General features: G+C 33.4%; 2 protein-coding genes across 2 annotated transcripts in view; both read left to right on the forward strand.

The window, feature by feature from the left end:
- The first annotated feature begins 10,114 nt into the window (after positions 1-10,114).
- LOC131010909 (14-3-3 protein 7) overlaps positions 10,115-20,694 on the forward strand; it is a 76,822-nt gene continuing 66,242 nt past the window's right edge. The window contains exon 1 of the mRNA XM_057938614.1: positions 10,115-10,124. The gene's annotated coding sequence lies outside the window, so the exon portion shown is untranslated. The remainder of the gene's footprint in view (positions 10,125-20,694) is intronic.
- LOC131009843 (uncharacterized) lies at positions 15,364-19,435 on the forward strand. Its single transcript, XM_057937248.1, has 5 exons — positions 15,364-15,450; positions 15,554-15,611; positions 16,261-18,841; positions 18,918-19,017; positions 19,100-19,435. Exons 3-5 carry the CDS (start codon positions 16,272-16,274, stop codon positions 19,433-19,435), a joined length of 3,006 nt encoding a protein of 1,001 aa, XP_057793231.1. The 5' UTR covers positions 15,364-15,450; positions 15,554-15,611; positions 16,261-16,271.

Raw genomic sequence — 20,694 nt, forward strand, 5'->3', positions numbered from 1 at the left:
CTACTCAATTTTTTCAAATACCAACTATGCAATTTAATCTATTCATCTACAATTATCATTTGTTCACTACAAACCAACAAAGGATCTGTGCAATTTAGTTATGAACTATGCAGTTAACATATACTCAACTATGCAGTAGCAATTGTTATAACTATACATTCTCCATATGAAATACGCAAATAAAATTGATACATCTGCACAATATCAAGACCAACAACTCAATTTCGATCCCTACTATGCAACTAATTCATTCAAATTTGCACAACCGATACACTCTCTCTAAATCGTCGTTCGAACACTAATCTTAGTCGGAAAGCTTTGCACGAACAACTCACTCTTTCGAATTACCTCCGCACTAATGTCGTTCGTCACTAGAAATTCAGCACGATCGCGTTAGTCTCTCGACATCGCCGCACGAGCGCTGATCTCCACCAGAAATCTCTACACAGATGCCGATTTTAATCTAAACGACAAAAACATTATCAACTTGTATGCTAAAAAATTAGGAAACCATAACTATGCATTTATGCATCTATATGTTAAACAATGCAACATAAAAAATTGACTCATGCAATAAAAATACTAACTGTGCAATGAATCAAATTTATGTATCTATGCAAATAACCAATAAATCAAACATGTGCATATATGCAATGAAGTGAACCAAATGAGGCAAATTATAACAACTATGCAAATGCATTTAATTTTAACTTACAACAATATCAAACTGCCATCAAAACAACACATACAAATACAGTTGCACCGAAAAGAATCAATCTATGCATTTAAATTCTTCACTTGTGCGACACATGACACTACACCAACTATAATTTCAGATACTAACTATGCAATTAAACTTTAATCTTGTGCAACACAAACCAATAAATCATCTACTCAATTTCAAATACCAACTATGCAATTTAATCTATTCATCTACAATTATCATTTGTGCACTACAAACCAACAAATTATCTGTACAATTCAGCTATGAACTATGTAGTTAACATATATTCAACTATGCAGTAGCAATTGTTATAACTATACATTCTTCATATAAAATACGCAATTAAAATTGATACATCTACACAATATCGAGACCAACAACTCAATTTTGATCCCTACTATGCAATTAATTCATTCAATTATGCATTCTAGAAATTACGATTCAATATTATCGAATCACACGGTATCTTCAACAAATTCCAAAAACTATGCAATTACACGTTTTATTCAACAAGATTCGAAACATTCGGTATATTAAACAAAATCCATCAATTTATTGTGCAAATAAGATAAAATTCCCCGGCATATTCAACAAGTATTAACAATAACAAAAGAAAACCCATACATACAAAGTGTACAAAAAAATCGTAGACAATTTGATATCTATGCATCAACATCCAACATCTATGCCACAACAACATTCATCTATGCATTCTAAAAAAAATAACAAAAAAAATCGTAAGGCAAATTGACATCTATGCATCAACATCTAACATTTATGCAACAACAACCATCATCTATACTATCTAAAAATAATTAACAAAAAAAATCGTAAGCAATTTTAATTCTATGCAACAACAACGCACATCTATGCAACAACAACCATCATCTATTCAATTTTAAAAAAATTAACAAAAATTCAACAACTTTGCAACAACATCCAACATCAATGCAATTGAAATTCGAAATGGTTAAGCAATAGTCTGTTTTGAATCGCCTGAAGAAAAGTCGAGTTCGCCGCCGCCTTGAAATCGCTCCGCCTACGCCTCCGCCTACTTAGAATCGCCGGGGAACAACCACTTAAGTTAATACATCTGTCTCCGCCGCCGCCGGAAACGCCTAAGACCCACGACTAAGACTGTCGCCGCTGCTGGAAAAGCCTTCGTCCTGCACACTTCAAAGTCAATCCCTCCGCCGTAAGTTAATACTTCCGTCTCCGCCGCCACCGCCGGAAAAGCCTTCGTCTTGCACACTTCAAAGTCAATCCCTCCGCCGTCGCCCTGCACAGATCGGCGTCCAATATTGAATCCTCCGACGGAGAAGCCGACTTGCACAGAACAATTATACCACCGGTAGATTCGACCGGCGAACAATTATCTCTAGTCGTCGTTTTCAACAGATTCAATCGGCGGCTTCTAGGTGTATAGGCGGCTTCTCTCAATTGCAAACCTTAAAAAAAAAGTGAAATTGTGAAACTGAATGGGGAATGAGAGACGTGATTAATTTTAAATTACTATTTTACATTTTTATCCTTTCAATTTCAATACCATTTAAATTATTAATTTAATTGTGCATCTGTAATTTAATCTCAACCATCTATTTTTTCTAAATGAATGGTTTAGATTAGGTTCCTAGTTCTCATCTTAAGAGGGGTTTCTATATTAACCCTACCCTATATATATATATATATATATATATATATATATATATATATATATATATATATATATATATATATATATATATCAGTTGGTATTGGGTGCAGGTGGCATGCAGCCCCAACCCACGCTAAATAGAACTGTTTATATTATAATTGTGACATTTAAAAGTAAAATAAAAGTTGTGGTGCAATTGTTACGCCTTAAGTGCTAGTTTCTCCCTAAGATAATGCGTTCAAAATCTACTTTTGCCAACATTTTCATTTTCTGTTTTCTTTATCCATTTTCATTTTTTGTTTTCTTTATTTTTTTTTCTGTTTCTTAATAGGCGTGTTTTTTTTTTTTGCTTTTTACGTTTTTCTTTCAGTTTTCTTGTCCTTTTTGTTTTCATTTCCTATTTTCTTTAATTTTTTTAATTTGCTTTTTAGTTTTCTTTATATGTATTTTTTTAAATGTTATTAATTATTTCAAGTTATTTCAAAGTAATTATTGTTATAATGAAAATTAATAATCAATATGAAGAAAAATAATATTTTTGGAATATTACATTTCTTTCTCTAAACATTAAATTCTAAACCCTAAACATTAAACACTAAACCCTAAACACTTGATTGATTGAGTTTAGAATATCAAATAAATGACTATTTTCATACATTATAAGTATTACATTTTCTAGACGTAATGTTTACTTTCATTGAAAATAAGTACTCCTATTACTTTTCATATTATTATTTAAAGAGTGCAAAATACTAAGAAAATTTAAATTTAATTTAAGAAAATAAAATTTTACATTTCATAATACAAATACTATTTACTTTCAATCAGTATAAGATATTCATTTGTTAGCACAAATGTATATTCATATTAATATAAGGATTTAATTTCATTTTATTTAAAGTATTATATTTTCTAAACCCTAAACACTAAATTATAAACACTAAACACGAAGTACTTGATTGATTGAGTTTAGAAATTCAGATAATTATTACTTTTGATTACACCAATAATTAATTATTTGATCAAATAACTAAAAGTACAAATTCTCATAAATAAAATTCTAATACAAATAATTAATGAGTAAAAATATCATTATGTCATATCAATACTTGATTACATTACAAGTTCTAACGAGTAAAAATAGCATTACTTTTATACATATTAATGATTACTTTTTCGTACAATAATAATTATTATTTAATTAAATAACTAAAAGTATAAATTCTTAAGAATAAAAGTAACAATTATCGTGAACAAATGTAATAATCTAGAAACGTTACTTTTCATTGTAATAATAATTATTTTTTATTACGACAATAATTACTTAACCAAATAACTAAGAATAAAAGTTATAGCGAGTGAAAATAAGATTACTTTTCTTTACATCAATAATTACTTTTGTTTCCAAAAATAATTACTTGAGCAAATAGCTAAAAGTAAATGTTCTAATGAACAGAAATAAACATTATTGTGAAAAAATGTAATGTTCCAAAAACCAGTCTGAGTAGCATGTTCACCATCTGATGACAAAAGTTTCCCTATCAAAGATATCACGTAACTAGGATCAACCATTGTTGAAACGTGGAATGACTGCACGAGAAAAATTCAGAAATCCACTATTTATCTCCATCATTAATTTGTAGCATAATCATAATACTCTCTTAATGCCAAGTAAACCAACACTTCCAACAATAACAATTTCGGTCCCAAACAGTTTCTAATGCACCAAATTAGCATAATTTTGCCTCATAACATATGGAGTAGCTCTTCCCACTCCAAAAGGCAAAAACAAATGTTCTCTGTGTAGCAATTTATCGAACACTTAGGATGCATGACAGTAAAGCATACTAAACTTGAGGTAGAGAGATGGAGAAACAAGTGGATCGAAATAGACCTATCGTCGCCACCGACTGTAGCGAGAATCCAATGACGAGCGGCGGGAGGTGAGGGTGGCGCGAGAGTTGGAGAAGCAGCGGAAGAGAGAAGAGCAAACCCTAACGAAGAGAGAGAGAAGAGAGAGCGGCGGAAGAGAGGAGATGGAGGAGAGCGAACCCAAAATGAGGAAAAAAATGGAAAAATAATCTTTTATATTTTATATAACCGAATCGGGCCGGGCAGACCCGGCCGCATAGTATGCAGACGTCCGCACAATATAATTTGCGTATATATATATGAGTCAATATATGAAAGTAGCCATTTTCTTTTAGTAAACTTAAAATTTATCCACTCAAATAAAAACTTAAAAAATTACTCACTTTTGTGTTAAATGACTAAATTGCCCGTAAGATTAAAATTAAAAAACTACCCACACCTAATTTCTATCACACTCCTCTCTGTGCCATGTGGAAGACCCTCTCTCTCTCTCTCTCTGTGCGATGGAACTGGTTGGCAGCTTTGGAACCATTGGACGTGAGGTTAACGAAGTCCGCATCGGATGTGGCGATTGTGAGGGCGACGGAGTCTCCAGCGGTGGGCATGGCGGCGGAGGTGAGAGGGAAGATGATGTTGGATGCGAGTGGAAGGTAATGTTTGAGAGCGATGGAGAGGGAGTGTTTTGCTATACATGATACTGTAGAAATTTGTCAGAAGGAATATATCGATGTATATGTGAAATTGTGTAGCCCCTTTGTCTGTGGTTTGTTTCTTTTAGTTGTCTTGATTGTGTAACTATTAAAGTGAGAGATGAATCATTTGGCGCTTCTAGCAGAATTGAGTTTGTTAATTACTATCTTCTGGTGTAACTGTCGAGCATGTCATAAACTCATAATCTTTTCTATGCTTTTGGTGATATGCTATATTCTTGAGAAGATTTGCGAGTTGGGTCACATTACGCTCAATAAAGTCACAATCTTTGATGAAAATGGCAATATCACTCCAGGAGGTGACAATATTTATAGCCGTGAATTCATTTAAAATTTGAATTCACGACTAATACTATTTATAGTTGTGAATAATTTTTTATTTTAAAAAAAAAAACTTTAGCTGTCTTTGGATAATTAATTAATGTCTTTGGTTGTGAATTCGAGATTTAAAGCTCAAATTCACAACTAGTTGTTTTGATTGTGAATTCGAGTTTTAAAACTATAATTCACAATCAGTAATTTTATGAATTCACAACTAGAATAATGCTAGTTGTGAATTTAAGTTTTAAAGCTCGAATTCACGACTAACAATATTTCTAGTTGTGAATTCATTTAAAACTTGAATTCACAACCAATGTTATTTACAGTTGTGAATTCACGCGAATTCACGATCACCAATATTTCTAGTTGTGAAACTAACAATATTTGTAGTTGTGAATTTATTTAAAACTTGAATTCACAACTTAATGTTCTTAAATTCACGACAAAATCTATGAATTCACAACCTAATGTTCTTGAATTCGTGGCCACATCTACGAATTCACAACTTAATATTCTTGAATTCACAACCAGCTCGATGAATTCACAACTGAATCGTTAGTGTTGGTTGTAAATTCGAGTTTTAAAGCTCGATTTCACAACTAGTTGTTTTGGTTGTGAATTCAAAATTTAAAAATTGAAATTCACGACTACTTGAATTCACAACCAAAATAAATCTTGGTTGTGAAGTGCACGAATTTTTTAAAGGGTAATGTTTAAATTTTTATATGCAAAGGTAAAATGGTAAGTGTGGGTATTTTTTTAAGTTTATATTTTAGTGGGTAATTTTTAAGTTTACTAAAAGAAATAGACTATTTTCAAAATCCACTCTATATATATATTGAATTGATATTTTGTTGATTAATTGAGAAATTGAAATGAGCCATAAATATTAAACCCAAAAAATAGAATTTGTTAATTCGTTGTTCTAACATATGTGGATTTCTATTATTTTTTACGAACTTAATTATTTTATGTCTAATTATAAAATTAATAAACTAAAAAAAATAACATAAGAAAAAAATAAATTTATTAATTCATTGTTCTAATATATGAACTTCTATGATTTAGCAAACTTAGTTATTGGTTGAATAATTATTAATCAAAATAAATTATAAAATTTTGATGGAAAAATATAACTATTTTCTTGGCCAACTAATTAATTAATTAGTCAAAGTAAATTCAATTCAAGGTGCAAAATATATGTAGGACAAGATACAACACATAACTATTTATATAGGCTTTATTCAATGTGAAGTATGATTAAAAAATAATATGGAATAGAAGTTTTAAGAAAAATAAGAATAAAGAAAAATTGATTAGCTTGGACCATCATCTATTTGGCAGAAAGATTGCTCTTAATTGGACTGTGCGATACAAAGTAGCCACTGGATTGGCAACTGCATTGCTCTATCTTCACGAGGAGTGGGAACAGTGCGTGGTGCACAGGGATATCAAGTCGAGCAATGTCAATGTGAAGCTAGGCGACTTTGGGCTGGCTTGGCTCATGGACCATGGGATCAACCCCAAGACCACATGACTAGACGAATCCACTTTTCTCTCGTACATTTTGTCGAACACCTTTCTCGCTTCAATCAGACTTTAAAGGTAACGGATGGTAAAATCGTTTATGGTCTGGGTTTAATTGATTCTTTTTTTGGACTCCGGAGGAGTATTTGATCCAAAGTCGGCTATACGCTCTAAGAACTTCTACTTCAGGGGTGCATGTTAACCCCCCCCCCCCCCAAAAAAAAAATAACTCCCTTTAAATATGTCATTTTTTTCCTCTCATTTTCTACAAAAGATAATTTAACCCTTTCCAATTCCTCTTTTTTGCTTCAAGGAGAGGTTCTATTATTCTTCCATTTTTTTTTGTGTGATAACATATTATTCCTCTTTGGAGTGAAACAAATTAATGAAAAATGGTGAAATTCTATTTCGTACAAAATGAGGGATTTTAAGGAAAAATTTTATTTTAGTATTATTTATTATACTACCTCCGTATACGAAAAAACTTTCTATTTTTCTTTTTTAAGATGTCCACAAAAGAACTTCCTATATATTTCTAAATTATATCCCACCACTTATAAATATCTTATTTACTTTTATTTTCACATTTTCATCACTTCAATACCAATTAAAACACTTTTTCATTATTTTATTTTAGGGAAAATACTTTTTCATCACTATCAATACATTTAACAACTTTTTGACCACTTTCAATACACTCAACAATCTTTTTTTAAAAATTTGTGTCACTCTTTTTGAAAAAGATCTTTCGTGGATAGTGGGAGTATTAAATTTATTATAAAAAAGGCACACTCCAAGAAGAAGTTAAAATTAGACTTGCTAATATTTTTGTTTTTGAATTTTCAATATGGGCTAATTAGGCTGTATGTACACCACTAGCTTTAAGGATACAATAAAACACTTGAATATTATTTTATTAAATTCAAGTTAAAGGCGATACTGGGAAATAATCTCGAATAGAATGAATTATATTGGATTATTTTTGTAAGGAATAGAAATGCATGGGGATAGATAAATTCTTGGGTTAGATAAGAAGATGCAGTTTGGGCATTGAATTTCTGAAGAATGAGGAATTTAATTACTGGAGTTAAGTAATACATGTTTGCGGGCCTTATTCATATGGACCAGTAGTGGTGCTATATTAGAAGAGCATTTTTATATATTTTGGTAGGCTTTGATGTTGGGCTGGGCTGGGCTGGGCCTTATCTTCAGACTTGAGTGTTACTGGTACGCTACTCATTTTAGTGGGTCTGAGAAATCCTATGTAATACTATAATGTTTTTGTTTCTTGCATCTAATGTGATGATTTAATGGGTCGTAGCTAGGTTACAAATGAACTAAGGTCGTTGGAATTTGTTTTGATACCAGCGCGCGGCTATGTATTCTAGAATTTTACGCTACTTTGAATCTCTAATGACGCTGTAATGTCCGCCACATTTTAGAGTAAATGAACCATACCCCAGTAGTTGTACCGGAGTATTGTTCATTCCCGTTACATTGCTCTTTTTTTTCTTCCTTTGTTTCTTTTGTTTTCATATGCTATTATTTATCTTCTTTTTATCCTAAAATTTATTTTCCACTTTATGTATTTTTTTAGGATTATTGGCGTATAAATATATCAATTTTAGATCAAATTTTATTTTTAACACGAACTTTAAAAAATATTACAAAATATATCAATTTATTGATCATAGTAATTTTGACACAAATTCTAGTTCCAATCAAATTAAGCCTGACTTGGCAATTCAGTGGTATTAATTGAGTGAGGTGGAATCTAAATGGCAGAGAGAGAGAGAGAGTCAGCTTGATATCTATAGTTACAAACGACAGTCATACTCGAACCTCAAATAGAATCTGATGTATTTGCAGAAGACGACATTTAATAACTATAAACCCTAATTTTTTAAACAATGGCCATGCCTCATAATTATGCCCAATTTGAATATAGATTTCTTTAAAAAAAGAAACAATGCCGTTGGGATGATGTGTCCACAATGTTGTTTTTGTAAACGTCTGATTTTTCCATATCAACATTCCAGCGTGCCACACCAGTTTCAATTTGGATAAAAATCAAATTCATGTTAAAATTGCTACAATCAATAAGTTAATGTATTTTTTCGATAGTTTTTAATGTTAGTTTTAAAAATCAAAATTGCTACAAAGTTGGTGTATTTATGCACAAATAATCCTATTTTTATGATATTAATTTGTTTACATTGTTGTTTATATTTAGTTTTCATTATTAATATATTTTAAATAGGTTTTAAATAGATGTTTAGTTTCATTGCATTGTCATTTATCTTTTGATAATAACATAAAACTATGAAATTAAAAAATAACTTATATTCCAAAAACATAAAAATACAATAATATTACAACAACACAAAAATACAAATATAAAATTACTAAAAATAGAAATACAATGACATTAAATTAACAATGTATTTAGTCCTAGTAAGGTCGTCTAAAAAAGTCCTAGTAAGGTCCAACAATGCATTTCAAACTTGAATTTATAGTATTTGGCTAGATAACTCACAAGTCATGTACAAACTCGTAAAATGATTTAACTTGAAAATGTAAAATTATTAATTAGATACAATTTAAATCAGTACTATGGTTAGTAGCAATTGTACTAAGTCTCTAACCACAATTATACTCCCCCCATTCACAAAAAATAGCTCATTTTTTTCATTTTGGGATGTCCATAAAAATTAGTTCTTGTCCATTTTTAGAAACTATCTATCACATGGTGGGTCATATTCTCCACTCACAATACAATTAAGGGCAAAGGTGCAGATTGGTCCCTGAACTCGACTCCCCTAGAACGTTGAGTCCCCCATATTCGGTTAAGGCGCGTTGACCTCTCTGAACTCCTGAGAAAAATGTGCAACTAAACTCACGAGTTTAACGGCCGGCGGTTTAACGCCGTTAAATGTTTTTTTTTTTAATTTTTTGGTCATCTTCTCCAGCTGGATTTCTTCAATTTTTCGGCGACATTCATCTGTCGAAAGGGGAAATCTTGTCGGCGCCACTTATTCTCTGACGAATGCCCCACCCCAACCAAATGCGAGGCGTAATCGGAGCAGATCTGCAGCGGCGGATCCTCCTTGGCCATCTACTGTCAGAAACGCGAGAGAGGGGTGAGGGGGAGGCGAACGGCAGCGGCGCTCCATCCTTGGTCGTCCGCTGTCGGAGATGCGCGCGAGAGAGAGAGAACAGATCTGTTGCCGAAAACACAAGAGAGGGATGAGGGGGAAACGAGTGGCGGCGGCGCTCCATCCTTGGCCGTCCGGCGCTGTCGGAGATGCGAGAGAGAAAGGGAAGACAGATCCGTTGCTGAAAATGTGAGAAAGGGATGAGGGGGAGGCGAGCGGCGGCAGAGGCGCTCCATCCTTGGTTGTCTGCTGTCAGAGATCCGAGAGAGAGAGAGAGAGAAAAAACAGATTCGTTGCCGAAAATGAGAGAGAGGGATGAGGGGGAGGCGAGCGGCGGTGGCGGCGCTCCATCCTTGGCCGTCCGAGCCGGTGGTTCTCGCCGAAAAATTGAAGGAATCCAGCCGGAGAAGATGACCAGAATTTAAAAAAAAGAAAAAAATTTAACGTTGTTAAACCGCCGTTAAACTCGTGGGTTTAGTTGCACCTTTTTCTCGGGAGTTCAGGGAGGTCAACGCGCCTTGACTGAGTATGGGGGCTCAACGCTCTAGGGGGGTCGAGTTCAGGGACCAATCTGCACCTTTGCCCTATAATTAATTATCATTATAAACATTATTTTTTTAGTGGGCTCATTTCTCTACTCAAAATATAATAATTATTTTTATTAAAACCCATGCTATCCATCTTTAAGATTATTTTTGATGAACGGAGTATATGTTATAAGAAATTAATACATGTATAAAATTATTATGAATAAAATAATCAATATTTTAAATATAAATTTAAATATAAAAAACTCGTGAATCTCAAAATTTTCATTAAATAAAATTCTAAATTTGTTTATTAATAAACTAATCAAGTTTGGTAATGTTAATATTCAATTTGGTTCGCTTTTATTCGATTACATCTTTAATAATAGGAATACTTTTGAATTTGAGCATAACAAATAAAGCAAGGTTTAAATATTATTAATATATTTATTTTCTTGAAATAATTGGAAGGTGTCTTCAAGAGAACATTCAAACCATACAAATTTGAGTTTACTAACAATAAAGTTTAAACTTTAAAGTTCAAAACTCCTTGCTTCCCTTCCCCCAAACAACAACAACAACAACAACAACAACAACAACAACAACAACAACAACAATAATAATAATAATAATAATAATAATAATAATAATAATAATAATAATAATAATAATAATAATAATAATAATAAATTTCTTAATTTATTTATGTGATCTGTATTTTATTTTAAATTGTTTCATTATAAGTGATTATTTTTATGAATAAAAAAATTAATCATAAAAAAGTACAGGTCCTATTATTTTAAATTAATTTATACATTCTCCACAATTTTTGTAGTGAAGGTCCTATTATTTTAAATTAATTTATACATTCTCCACAATTTTTGTAGTGAAAAATTTTGAGCCACCTCATAAAGGAACCAAGGGGGAGAGAGTAGTAATAATAATAATAATAATAATAATAATAGTTAGCAATTCACGGGCAGCGCACTTGCGGCGCCGTTCACACGGCCGACACGTCACCTGGTTATATTGTCACTTGTCATAAATCATCCAATACATACTACTGTCGGTGAATTAATATTAAACAGTTCAAACTTTAATAAACTCGTTTCAATCCGCGAAAATTTTAACTAAATTATATGATTATATTAAATATTAGCACAGGTATGACCATTACAATTTTAGTTATGAAGTATAACTAGTATTTAAATTTTGTAAAATTATAACTATAATTAGTATTTAAAGTTTGTGCGTTAAATATTTTGTACGGTGTTAAATTATTAAAGGTTATTTTGATGATTTTAGTAGCTACGTAGTAATTATTAACGGTGCCTTTTATAGACAACGTTAATGAACTACATAATCAATTTCGACAATTTATTAAAGTAAATGTACATGTGAGGCGACAACATGCACATAGTTAAATTAAATATGTTGAACGTCCTGTGCATTGACTAAAGATTCCTGTTTGAGAAAATTTATGTGCATTAGAAGAGTTTAAAAAGAATTTTGGAACTTAAAATACCTACTACTCCCTCCGTCTCGGCTTTTAGTATCCAATTGAGAACGGCACGAGTTTTAATAAAGTGATTGATGTGTTGTGAGTGGAATAAGGGTCCCACATTTTATGTGAGAGTTAAAATAATTAAAGTGGAGTAAGGTCACACCTACTTTTATCAAAAATAGAAATGGATACTAAAATATGAGACGACCAAAAAAGGAAAGTTGGATACTAAAAGCTGGGACGGATGGAGTATTATAAAGAGAAACTGATATTTATCATTCAACGGTACAGTGATCTTTCAATTATCTCAAAAAAAAATTATTAATTATAAATGTATATGTCATGGTTCTTAACTGTTGAATTGGTTAAATCAATCTATCCTAAAACCATGTTTAATTTCTACTTGGAAGAAGTAGTAGAATATTATTTAATCATCGATAATAATCGACGAGATACTCTCTCCGGGGTATAGATAAGCAACTGCCGACAGAAATATAACTCATGTTTTAAAATTGAAGAAAAATAAAAAGCCCGTGACCAGCTCTAATGTATTCTAAATTTTTCCTACCAAAAAAGGTATTCTAAATTTATACCATAATTAAAACACAAAAGTTTTTATGCGATCATCCTCATTATGCACAGATAAAAAAATGCCTAGATGAAAGTTCTTATAAATAAAAATACTCTCTCCGTCCACGAAAAATATGATATTTTTGGTGGACATAAATTTTAATAAAACGGATGGTGATTTTTATGTAGTGGAAAAATGGTCCTACCAAAATTTAAAATGAGCGGTTGAAATTGAATTGAATATGTTTTTTTTTTTTTGTAAATAATTAAGGAATATTTATAAGGATAAAAGACAAGAAAAAAGATCGAATTATGTATTAAAATAAAAAGTGTCATAATTTTTATGAACTACCAAAATGACAAAAATACCATACTTTTGGTACGTAGATGAAGGAAGTAACAATTATACGTGTATTTTTGAGTTAATAAAATATAGAATGATTAATATTTAAAGTCAAAAATCTCATAATGAAATCTATAAGACTATAATGACACAACCTTTAAAATTTCTATTTATTCAATAAAAAAATGTGGCAATTATTCTAAGAAAACTAACAAATATTCTTACTAATTACCTAATACATACATACATATAATACATACACACACGATAAGAGTGGTTATTATGCAAATTAGAGTTATGGTATAAAAGGAGTCCACTATAAAATATTATGGTTGCGTTGTGTAAAATGATGAATTCAAAAAACTATAACTTTGCCACTTATATATGATTTTTGAACTGTGGACTATGAATTCATTCAACAAATGTTCACGATTTATATGATTACTATATAAAAGTAACATTTTTTTTTAATTTATAAGTAGTTATGATACTATATATATTCGTGCGACGGAGAACTCAAAACCATAATCTCAGGTCTTGAACATTAACCTTCAATCACTAGATTAACTCATACAAGTAACATTGATCCTCGTTTTAAGTAAAGTGATTATTCTTATGAAAAAAAAGTCGATGAATTGAATCCAAGACAAATCAAATCGAAAAAAATAAGCACGAACTATGTGCTATAGCACACATGAGACCATCTCTAATCAAAATTGAATTAATTGTGGAATATAACACAAATTTACATCAAACTTACATTTACAATACAGGTTTTAAAACATTACAATTGCACCAAAACATCTCATTTTTTAAAAAATATAATTTTACCACTTTTGTTTTACGAGTAAAATTCACATAAACCTCATATGTTTCATAAATTACTGTGGTAATGTTGTTGTTGGGTAAATATCGTTTGATTCATATTATGAACTTTAAATCACATAAAAAAAAAGGGAGATGTGAGAATTTATATATAAAGCAGGTTATAATCTCTAAAATTTGAAGAACGTTCGGAGTAGTTATTTTCTTTTGCATTTTTTATTTATAGTGTAATTTTATTAAATGTAACACGTGGACCTCTGCCGTCTCACAACAAACTCCTATCGCGAGAGGCCCCACACGTGATTGAACACACAAAGTCTGCATGTGACTCTTAATTCTCGCTCTATAATTATTTGCTTTTTTAACGTGCAAATGAATTATTATCGACAAAATGGATGTTACAAATTTTCTTCGAAATTCCTGAATTTCTATATCGCTTGTTATCGTTCAGAATATAGAAAAGATTTATATATTAACGTTTAGCATGATTTAATTATTGTCCATATATAAGTAGATATACCTGATGCATCAAACCTTTTTCAACCAATCATAAAACGCGACCATATTATCAAAAAATAGTACTACTACCTTTTTCTAACTTTCTATAAAAATGATTGATGAATTTAATTTTTGTTACATAAATTTGGCTATGAGTTCAGTACATATAGTAAAGCCTCTTTATGCTTTGCTGTTTTTTATTTTTTATATATGTTTTTATTTTCCATTTTACATGTGTAATAAATCTATATTATTAATGTATTCTACCTTCAATATAACATTTTCATGTGAAAAATATGATGATTTTGACGTCAGATTAGACCAGTTACATTAAAAAGTGGAGGCAAGTCACGAACTAATTATTTATGAAGTTGAATGCATGTTAATATGTCTAGCGATAGCACATGGTATTGCTATATATAATATCAGTGTCTTTACTTGTAAGCAGATAAAATAATAAATATTAAATTAATTGTTTCTTAATTACATTCAAGTGACAATATAAGTTGTCGTCATTGATTAATTTGTCATATGCAAAATGAAAAGTTCGCACGATCTGAATGTCCACGCATATACGGAGGAGAGATAGGGTATAAACACTTTTTAACATATAAAATATAATTTGGGTAAAATGTATGAATATTGTATTAGAACACATATGAATTTGTTGTATAAATGTATTAATTGCAAAAATATTTTTTTTTGCTAACTATGAGATTCGAGTTCCACTACAAAAAAGCGCCGATTTACCGGCAGGATTTACCGGCGGCAGTCTCGCCGCCGGCGATCACCGGCGGCTTTCCGACGGCAATGCTGCCGACCCGTATTTTTTGAATATATGGCGATGATACCGGCGGCAAAGTACCGCCGGTGATCACCGGCGGCAACGCGGCCGGTAAATATTAAGGCCGCCGGGAATTTTATTTTTTAATTTTTTTTTATTATATTTAGCAGATAGCGGCGGCATCTGCCGCCGGTGATTAGCGGCGGTAATTTGCCGCCGGTAAAAATAGTGCGGGTCGGGCTTTAGCGGCGGTAATGGGCCGCCGCTAATTTTAAAGCCCAAAATCGTGCCCTAACCCTCTCTCCTCCAGAACAGATCCCTCCCCCCTCTCGCGCCTCCAGCCCCCCTGCCCCCCCCCCCACCCTGCCCTGCCGCTGCCCTGCCCTCCTGCCGCCGCCTGTCGCCGTCGCCGGTCGCCGCCGTCGCCTCCGTCAAGGTAAGCCCCTCCTTTCCTTCTCTCTCTCTGTCTCTCTCTCTCTCTCTCTCTCTCTCTCTCTCACCCTCTCATCCTCTCTTCATCTTTCTCCTCCTAATTGCAGGCCAATCCTGCCGTCTCACCGCTCCTGCCACCGCACGGTTCCGCCGTCAACTCCTACGGTACACTTTCGTTTTTAATAGACTTTTATTTATTTGTTTATTTATTTATTATTTATTTGTTTGATTAAAATTAACATAATTCTAATTACTTTATAGGATGTTTAAAGTATGATAAATTGAAATTAATTTGGTAATTAGATACTTTATAGGATGTTTAAAGTATGATTAATTGAAATTAATTTGGTAATTAGATTAATTATGAATTGATTTAACTGTAGTTACTTTATAGGATGTTTAAAGTATGATTAATTGAAATTAATTTGTTAATTAGATTAATTTTAAATTGATTTTCTGTTTTGGATGAAATGATATGTTATTATATATTGTGGGATAGATTTAATCAATTTCTTAAGGATCTTCTCCCTTTGGGATAGAAATTGATTATTTCTTAAGGATCTTCTCCCAACAAATGATTGTGTTTGCTTTTATTACTTTATTTTTTTTATTGTTTTATATGTTATTTTATTATTGTTTCGACATTGGGGGGCCGGGTAGACCTAGTATAGGTTTAGTAAATTAGGACCACTATGGTCACTATAGTTGCTGGTAGAGTCGAGCACTTGGTAGTTAGGATAGTGGGGTTATGCTGTCGAAATTTTCTTAGATTCAAGTAATTTATTGTATTTGATTTATTTTTATTCTCAATTAGAATTTGCAAGAATGAGTGATAATCGATCGTGGATGTACGCGAGATACAATGATCGTGCTGCATTTGAAACGGGACTTGAGAGTTTCCTCGAGTTTGCGATAAATCAAACAGCGTATACAGATGGAATTGGTAACATTAGGTGCCCGTGTAGGAAGTGTAAGAATAAAGTCTTTGCATCTGTACCTACAGTCAGAGAACATGTTACTAGGCGTGGATTTGTCCACAATTACACGAACTGGTGTTATCAAGGGGAAGCACCAGTGTATATGCCAGCAGAACATACTATAATGGATGAGGATGATGGGTCATACAGTAATTACCAAAGGATGGTGCATGATCATGCTGGACCTAGTAATTATCAAGATCCTCCAAATCTTGAGGAGCCGCCTAATCCTGACGCTCAACAAATTTATGACATGTTGAACGCAGCCGATAGTCCTCTATACCCAGACTGTGATACTTACTCACAGTTATCCTGGATGACACAGATGATGAGCATAAAGGTTGAAAATCACATGTCAGAGAGATGTTTTAATCAGATATCTGAGATGGTTCAAAAGGCTTTACCGAAGGATAACAACTGCCCTGACAGCTTTTACAGTACGAAGAGAAATCTGCGCGGGTTGGGTTTGCCAGTAGAGAAGATTGATTGTTGCGTTAATAACTGCATGTTGTATTGGGGGGACGACAGTGAGCTAGAGAGTTGTAATTTTTGTGGTGCATCACGATATAAGGAGAACTTGCGTGCATCTGGAAGCCGCCGAAAGAAACGTGTGGCCGCCAAACAGATGCACTATTTTCCTTTGACGCCCCGACTGCAAAGGTTGTTTGCATCTGCGGCAACAGCCGAAAATATGCGATGGCATGCGACTTCAATAGAAGATGGGATCATGCGCCACCCAGCAGACTCTCCGGCATGGAAACACTTGAATTCAGTATATCCTGGATTCACCGAGGAGATAAGAAATGTGAGATTAGGCCTTTCTACAGATGGTTTTGCCCCATTTGCACAATCAGGGCGTCAATATTCTTCTTGGCCGGTCATTGTCACACCGTATAACTTGCCTCCGTGGTTGTGCATGAAAGAACAATTCATGTTCCTCACTGTCCTCGTGCCTGGGCCATCTAACCCAAAGATGAAGTTGGATGTTTTCTTACAGCCACTGATACATGAGTTGAAATATTTGTGGGAGGTTGGTGTGAACACTTATGACATATCGTTGCAGCAAAATTTTCAGATGCGGGCAGCTCTAATATGGACTATTAGTGATTTTCCAGCGTACGCTATGTTGTCTGGGTGGGGTACAGCTGGGAAATTGGCATGTCCACACTGTATGGAGAATACAGACGCATTTACACTAACGAAGAGTGGTAAACAATCGTGGTTTGACAATCATCGGAAGTTCTTACCTCGTGACCATGTGTTTAGGAGAAATAAGACTTCATTCTTGAAGAATAAGACATGCAATGTGGGTCCACCAGAACACAGATCCGGAATAGAAATCTTGAATCAAATTGAGGGGTTGGGCTTCGTGAAGGTTACCGAAGACTTCGATAACAAGAACGCTCAACTTGCAAAATATGAACATGTTGGGTGGAAGAAGAAAAGCATATTTTGGGATCTTCCCTATTGGAAGGACCTTTTGATTCGACATAATCTGGATGTCATGCACATTGAAAAAAATGTGTTTGATAATGTGTTTAATACCGTCCTCAATGTGAAGGGGAAGACAAAAGATACCGAAAAGTCGAGAGAAGAATTGAACATCTTCTGTCGACGGCCTGAATTGAAGAAAGTGGATGGATCCCGACTGTATCCAAAAGCATGTTATACGCTTGAAAGGGATGAAAAGAAAATCTTACTTCAATGGATCAAGAGTCTTAAGTTTCCCGATGGGTACATGTCAAATATTAGCAGATGCGTTGATTTGAACGCTCTGAAGATGCATAACATGAAAAGCCACGACTGTCACGTGTTCATGCAATTACTACTACCTGTAGCCTTTAAAGAACTTCTTCCTAAGAATGTTTGGGAGGCAATTACAGAGTTAAGTTGTTTCTTTAGAGAATTAACAGCCCGCAATATCTCAATACATGATATGGGAATACTCAATGAGAAGATATCAGTTACTCTATGCAAACTTGAGCGTATCTTCCCCCCGAGTTTCTTTGATTCAATGGAGCACCTACCAGTTCATTTGGCAGATGAAGCACGATTGGCTGGTCCAGTGCAGTATCGGTGGATGTATCCTTTTGAACGATATTTGAGGACATTGAAAAATCATATCAGAAACAAAGCTCAGGTTGAAGCATCCATCAGCAATGCATATATACTAGAGGAAATGTCTACCTTCTCTTCATATTACTTTGAGGATCATGTGACTACAAAGTGGAGAAATTTGCCTCGCAATATTGAAGAGTCTGTTGAAGACAGTGATGATCCTAATCAACTCTTAATCTTCAAACCAGTTGGACGTCCGATTGGGCGAATGACAAAGAGATACATGGATCCTAAAGAATACATGGCTGCGCATATGTATATTTTGAGCAATTGTGCGGAGGTTGCAAACACATATATCAAGTGAGTATTGTTGCCTCAATTTATGTATATCAATTCTCGACGTACGTAACTTATAACTTTTTTCGTTATATCTTAGGATCTTCGAGGACGAAATGCGCTACGTAAATCCTTCACTAACCGAAGCCGAGTTAGAGAGTGCTTTCGACAAGGATTTTATGTTGTGGTTTGGCCATTATGTAAGATGTGATAAATTTATGTTCAATATACATTTACTTGACTAAAAATGGGGTTGCAAACCTAAAAGATTGTATGGAACAGGTGATTCGCCCTTCTAACAATGATTTGAACCCGTATATCAAGTCGCTTGCAGCCGGGCCTTTAACTGAGATTGAGACATACTCGGGGTATTTTGTGAATGGCTATAGATTTCACACGACTGATCTTGATGGAGAGCGCGCAACTGTGAACAGTGGCGTGTGCATAAAAGGCTCGGTCTATGGTAGAGATGTGCAAGACTTTTATGGGCGTCTACAAGAGGTGTGTGTGCTGGAGTATGGGGGGTATCCAATTAAGAAGACAGTCTTGTTCAAATGTGAATGGTTTGACTTGTCTGCTCGGGGAACTTCTATTGATACATACTTCTATTTATTGTGAGTGAATTCAAGGTATGCAAATGAATTCAAAATATATTATAATTACAAAATGAAAATACTTATATTCTATAACGTAGATTGATAAAAAAAAATTAATAACATATTGATTAATAAATAGATATATTGTTTCGACATAAAAATAAAGACATATATGCAAATGAATTCAAAAATACATTAAAACTATCAAATTAAAATACTTATGATTAATAAACTATATTGATAAAAATAATTTTAAAAAAATTTTAAAAAAAATTAAAAAAAAAATTAAAAAAATTAAAAAAAAATTAAAAAAAAAATTAAAAAATAAATATTTATTTGTCATAAAAATACGGGCGGCACGAGACTGGTCCGTAATTAACATTACTTGGATATAATCTCCTCATATTCAAATGTTATGAATATATGATATATATTGTATATTGAAATAGCCTTTAAATGATTTAATAGGCAATAGATATATCAATTATACGAGTGTTCTCTACTGGGGACAATTCAAAAGGAACTTCAAGGTTAAGCGTGCTTGACTTAGAGCACAACTAAGATGGGTGACCCACTGGGAAGTTCGCCTAAGGTTTGAAATATTGTATAAATACGAAAATAAAATAAATAAAATAAATAAAATAAATAAAATAAATAAAATAAATAAAATAAATAATTTAAATAAATAAATAATTTAAATAATTAATTAATTACCGGCGGCAATATCCCGCCGGTAATTGGCGGCGGCAAGGGCCGCCGGTAATCCCCAAACATCGACGACCATCGGTGTAGTGGTGGTGATCACCGGCGGCAATGGTACCGCCGCTGATTACCGGCTGCATATAGCCGCCGCTGATTACCGGCGGCAAAGACCGCCGGTAAACATTCGGGAAATCACCTGAGCTTCCCGAGAAACTCCACCGGCGGTGCGGCCGCCGCCAATCTCCGGCGGCTGAGCTTCGCCGCCGGGATTCACATCTCCGACGAGATATATACCGGCGGCAACCTGCCGCCGGTAATGCCGCCGGTAATTGAATCGCCGGCGGCCGTCCCTTTTTTACCGACGGGAAATGCCGCCGGTAATCACTTTTTTTTTTGTAGTGTTCAAGATCATGAATTCATCAAACTTGGTGATGAATCAACCGTAAATCTTGATGATATAAGAGTTTAAAATAATTCTTATTTTATATTCTAATATATTCCCTCCGTCCATGAAAGAACTTCCTAAGAGGGAGTGACACGGATTTTAAGAAAAAATATTGTTGAGTGTATTGAGAGTAG

The sequence above is a fragment of the Salvia miltiorrhiza genome, chromosome 2 (assembly GCF_028751815.1).
Source record: "Salvia miltiorrhiza cultivar Shanhuang (shh) chromosome 2, IMPLAD_Smil_shh, whole genome shotgun sequence".
Lineage (NCBI taxonomy): Eukaryota > Viridiplantae > Streptophyta > Magnoliopsida > Lamiales > Lamiaceae > Salvia > Salvia miltiorrhiza.

What these genes read in the sequence shown, in the direction of transcription:
- LOC131009843 (XM_057937248.1), top strand. Translation starts at nt 16,272, where the DNA reads ATGAGTGATAATCGATCGTGGATGTACGCGAGATACAATGATCGTGCT. An exon ending in GTTGCAAACACATATATCAA is followed by an intron (nt 18,842 to 18,917) that starts GTGAGTATTGTT and finishes GTTATATCTTAG; the next exon opens with GATCTTCGAGGACGAAATGC. An exon ending in TGTTGTGGTTTGGCCATTAT is followed by an intron (nt 19,018 to 19,099) that starts GTAAGATGTGAT and finishes TGTATGGAACAG; the next exon opens with GTGATTCGCCCTTCTAACAA.